General features: G+C 38.6%; 1 protein-coding gene across 1 annotated transcript; it reads left to right on the plus strand.

Annotated features, from left to right (window-relative positions):
* Positions 1-7: 7 nt before the first annotated feature.
* LOC119193541 (conserved oligomeric Golgi complex subunit 3-like) lies at positions 8-5,778 on the plus strand (the record flags this gene model as incomplete). The annotated part of the gene is given in 8 exon segments (XM_037447191.1): positions 8-187; positions 531-657; positions 938-1,086; positions 1,348-1,607; positions 1,787-2,062; positions 2,391-2,530; positions 3,306-3,466; positions 5,110-5,778. Coding segments are annotated over 8 exon segments (1,962 nt in total), but the record flags the coding sequence as incomplete, so codon positions are not given.
* Positions 5,779-5,803: the final 25 nt, after the last annotated feature.

Raw genomic sequence — 5,803 nt, forward strand, 5'->3', positions numbered from 1 at the left:
ATTTTAGGAAAAGACAGAAAATGACACAGATAACAGTGTTCTGCCTCCGGTGGACAATACATATGATTTTCTGGAGTGGTATGAGAGCCTGTGCAGCAATAACCTGAAGGCGGATGATACTCCCTATGAAGCATACTACAAACAACTGGAGGACCGGAGGAATGAATGTGTTGCATTGACGGATAGAGTAAGTACCAGAGGTATATAAGTGAAAAAATATGAAATCAAATTTTATGAATTTATTAAAAGCAAATAAATTATTATGAAAGATATTCAGAGTATAGAATACAATGTTAATTGCTATCATTGTGGCATCCGAAGCACTTTTCTGACAGTTATTATCAAATGATTTTCAATAATTTGTTTTCTGTTATGATATCTCATAATATTATTGAATGTTTGTTATTTAAATAATTTTTATCAACTAAAGAAACTGTACTTTGAACTTAATCTTTCTTCTTGACAACAAATTTACCTTTAAATATTTAAAACATAAACTTAAATGATACAATTAACATTATAATTTTCAGATTGGTGCAACAGTATCTGATTTGGATAAACTATCGGAACAATACAACTTTGTATCAAACAAAACAAACACATTGCACATGATGAGTGAGCAGCTACTGGCTGATCAAACTAAACTCAGCAATATTGGTATACTATTTTATACCTATATTTATAAATAATGCATTCATTCACTTCACTTCTTAAATATGCTTGTGGATCAAACATTTTAGGGTATTTAAATCAGTTTTAGGATTTAAAAATTTAAGCTGTCATATGAAACAGAACTTCACCCATTCCATCTGACGTATTTAACATCAATTTATATATTAATTATTAAATCATCAGGTTTCAGTTAAGCGATAAATTAAAGCCTACTGCATAAAGACACTGTAAAATTTACCAAGCAGTTTCCGCTCTACTTTTTCAGGTGATGACATTAAACAGAAGCTACATTACTTCACACAAGTGGAGCATTTGTCACAGCGTCTCAACAGCCCCACCATGTCTGTGAACAGTGACGCTTTCTTCACAGTTTTGGCTAAAATTGACGAATGCCTTGATTACATGAAAGCCAATGTGAGTGAATACAGGAAACTTTGCAATTGTAGAAAAAAATCTTTTTATTTGCTGACATTTGTAATATCTTAATAATGTACTAAAATGTTAGTATAGAAGATACTTGATTATTGACATAGTATACATACCTAGTAAATTGTATTTTATCCTGTCTGTAATGTCCTGGGTTTTAAAAGAAAGCAAATTACTTTATATACAATTACATGAGAATTATAGTATAGTTGATACCTCCACTCTACAAAAGGCTGTATATTTTTTCAGAGCGGTTACAAAGAATCCCACACTTACCTAGTGAAGTACAGGCACTTGCAAAGCCGCGCCATCGCTCTGATACGTTCTTACGTGACGCACGTGTTGAACCATGCCACCGAACAGATACTGACGTCTAAGGAAGACGACCCTAACGACCAGGAGTCCATGGACACCGCGTATGCCGTATACTTCGGCAAGTTCCAGGCGGCGGCACCTAAGCTTAGGAAAGTTATCAGTGAGATAGAGAACCGAGCTGACACTAATGCTGAGTGAGTAAATGCTGTTTATTAAGTTTATACTGATTTAGCAAATGATGTCTTGATTGTCTATGTTTATATTTTTAACACTTATATGTTAAATTTAGGTAATTAATGGATTGAAAGTGGTTAAAGGAGCTTTTAGTGTTTTTAGTAATTTTTGTAAGTAAGCAATGTGTTTTGTGTTTCAGCTATGAGTCTCTGCTGTCGGACATCCAGCGCGAGTACGTGTCGCGGCGCGCTCGATTCGCGGGCGCGGCCACGGCGGGCGCGGTGCGCGGTGCGGCGAGTGGTGCGAGTGGCGCGAGTGGCGCGAGTGGCGCGAGTGGCGCGAGTGGTGGCGGCGCGTGGCGCGCGAGTGACGCGTGCGGGTGCGTGCGCGCCGCGTGCTCGGTGGTGTCGCACGCGTGTCGCGACGAGCACACGCTCTACCTGCACTTCTTCAGAGAACCCTCACCGGCACTTGAGTACGAACCTATTCTGCTATAATGATTTTCTTATTTTATATTATTTCTAACTGTTACTTACTATACTTTATACTGATATTATAAATGAGAAAGTTTCTCAAAATGGTAATTTGTTTGTTAGAAGTAAACACAATAGCCGCTGAACAGATTCAGGTGAAATTTTGTACGCAAAAAGACCACGTACTGAATTAACATAAAAGCTATCGCAGTAATTTGCTCTCGTGGAAATATTTAAATTTTCAGATTTTTAAATAAATTACGCAACATCATACAAATGGCGCTAAAGCGTACTGATAGAGAGAGACACAATATGCCTCATTTGTTACAGAGAATATCTGCAATCTCTATGCAACAGTTTATATGAAACGCTGAGACCTCAAATAATACACATTAACCACCTGGAGACACTCGCTGAGCTGTGCATCATATTACGAGTGGAAGTTATTGAAGAACAAGTCAACAACGACCGTGAGTGTACTCCGCAAAATTATAAGTTCCTAATATTTACAACTATCAGTCTGATAACCCATAACCTAGGGTGTTTTTAACTTTTAACTGCCCCTATGACTTATCTAGCTTATTTCTACTTTGTCTGTGAGCCTGTCTACTTTAGTCACATATTCCTGTATTACATACATTCTGTAATACGCAAATATGTTTATCAAAATGTAAAGCAAACTTTTGGCTTTTTAACCTAGATATAAAAGCTTGCCAACAATTTCACAGAATAAATACACTGCTATGAGATCCATAAGATAAATAGTATTTTCGTAACGATATACAGAGTGATTTAAAATATTTTATTTAAGTAAAAAGAATATAAAGGCTGTATTGAAGGATGTTATAATATTGTGATCATGTATTTGACTAAACATGAATATTTTGGCAATAAAGCGAAACGGGTTTAGATTATATACCTAAGGAAAATTACGATGCTGATATATCTATGATTTATAAGCAAATCTGTTAAAATAAGAGAAAAAAAAATAGATTATGTATGTGTTATATTTGGTTGAAAACAAGCATGAAAGAACAATAGGGGTAGTCATAGTAGTATAGTCCACAAAAATAGCTGAAAAAAATTCAAAACATCCAATTTTCTACTATGTTTTTAAATATTTTTCTTCATTCAATAATTTACAGTGATTACTGTATTTAAAATTAAGAGATATAATTTTGGGAATAAAATGAAAGTGCAAAGATCATTTGAAACGTTGTATTGACGCGACATGTGGTGTGACAGCGGCGCGGCTGCGCGCGGTGGGCGCGGCGGCGCGCGCGCTGGCGCAGGACGCGCAGGAGCGCCTCGTGTTCCGCGCGCACGTGCAGCTGCGCGCCGACGTGCTGCGCTACCGCCCCGCGCGCGGCGACCTCGCCTACCCGCACAAGCTGCACATGATGGAGGTCCGCTGCACACACCACATTCACTAATCCGGCACCATTCACATGCAAAAACCACTTTAATACCATCATTATAACTTTACTAGCTTTTGCTCGCGGCTCCGCCCGCGTTATAAAGTTTTTCAGGCTAAAGTTTTCCGTTATAAAAATAGTAGTTTCCCGGGAACCTATGTTCTTCCCAGGGTCTCAAACTGTCTCCATACCAAATTTCATCTTAATACGTTGGGTAGTTTTGAGTTTAACACGTTCAGACAGACAGATGCAGCGGGGGACTTTGTTATATTATTTAGAACTTTTTAAGTGAAACAATCCCGTCATACATCATTGTTGCATAACTTTAACCGTTTACGCAGCGCAGGCAACGGAAGCTCTCAAAACTCATAATTTTCCCCGTTTTTGCAACATGTTTCATTACTGCTCCGCTGCTATTGGTTATAGCATGATGATATATAGCCTATAGCATTGCAGGAACAAAGGGCTATCCAACACAAAAGATTTTTTCAGTTCAAACCGGTAGTTCCTGAGATTAGCCATTACTGCTCCGCTCCTATTGGTCATAGCGAGATGATATATAGCTTATAGCGGTACACAAATAAAGGGCTATCCAACACAAAACGAATTTTTCAGTTGAAACCGGTAGTTCCCGAGATTAGCCATTACTGCTCCGCTCCTATTGGTCATAGCGTGATGATATATAACTTTGAGCACTTCACAAACAAAGGACTATTCAACACAAAAATATTTTTCAGTTCGAATCGGTAGTTTCTGAGATTAGCCATTACTGCTCCGCTCCTATTGAATATAGCGTGATGATATATAGCCTATAGCTCTCCACGAACAAAGGGCTATCCAACGCAAAAAGAATTTTTCAGTTTGGACCGGTAGTTCCTGAGATTAGCCATTACTGCCCCGCTCCTATTGGGTATAGCGTGATGATATATAGCCTATAGCACTCCACGAATAAAAGGGGCTATCCAACGCAAAAGAATTTTTCAGTTTGGACCGGTAGTTCCTGAGATTAGCCATTACTGCCCCGCTCCTATTGGGTATAGCGTGATGATATATAGCCTATAGCACTCCACGAACAAAGGGCTATCCAACGCAAAAAGAATTTTTCAGTTTGGACCGGTAGTTCCTGAGATTAGCGCGTTCAAACAAACAAACAAACAAACAAACTCTTCAGCTTTATATAATAGTATAGATTAATGCGGCAATTTATAATGCTGAATTATACATAAAATATCAGCCTTTAAATCTGTACTTCTATACTATTTATGAAGCTAAAGGTTGTTTGTTTGTTTAAACGCACTTATATCAGGAACTGGATCAAATTGAAAAATTCATTTATCGAGGAATGGCTATTGGCTGTATAACATCACGCTATTACTAATAGTAGCGGAGAATCAATGAAAAAATGTTGCAATATGGGATACTTTCTATACCCGGTAAACTTTTACCGACTTTTATTACGGAATTTTTTTTTACACAAACGAAGCTGCGTGCAAAAGTTAGTCTTTTATAAACTAAGTATTTACAAATAAAACTGGCAACTACTTACAAAATATATAACTAATATCTAAATTAAATTTGATTGTTAAGATAACATTAATAAAGAAAATATCTAACAGAATTTCTTTGTTTGGCAGCAAATCGCTTTATCTATACAAGAAGCCTCTCTGAAGCGGAGCGACTCACGCAACTCTATGATATCAGACATCTCGGCGACGTCGCAGGAAGTCGCCAACATCAACGTGGAGGCCCAGAGACGACCACAAGCCTCGCCTGCCGACCTCCATGGCATGTGGTACCCGACCGTACGCAGAACTCTCGCAGCGCTTTCGAGGCTCTACCGCTGCTTAGAAAAGAGAGTCTTCCAAGGCCTCGCCCAAGAAGCAATTTCATTATGCGTCCAAAGTATAGACGACGCAGCAAAGCAGATTTCGGAAAACACCACCAACATAGATGGAGAGCTATTCCAGATCAAACATCTTTTAATCCTACGAGAGCAAATCGCCCCATTCCAAGTCGATTTTGTGGTGAAAGAAACCAGTTTGGACTTTAGCAATATGAAGAACGCAGCATACGGCCTGATCCAGAAGCCCCGACAGATCTTCTCCCTGAACTCTAATAACGCCTTGCTAGAGTTCCTGTTGGAAGGCACGCCGATGGTGAGGGAACATCTTCTGGACTCGCGCAAGGAGGTCGACAGGCAGCTGAAGAGTTGCTGCGAGAGTTTCATAAAAAACGCTACGGAAATATTAGTTGGGCCTATGATTAGTTTTATTGAAAAGGTGTGTATTATTCTGCTTGTCTAATTCCATGCATGTTTTATTTTAGTAG

The sequence above is a fragment of the Manduca sexta genome, unplaced genomic scaffold, assembly GCF_014839805.1.
Source record: "Manduca sexta isolate Smith_Timp_Sample1 unplaced genomic scaffold, JHU_Msex_v1.0 HiC_scaffold_656, whole genome shotgun sequence".
NCBI classification, from domain to species: domain Eukaryota; kingdom Metazoa; phylum Arthropoda; class Insecta; order Lepidoptera; family Sphingidae; genus Manduca; species Manduca sexta.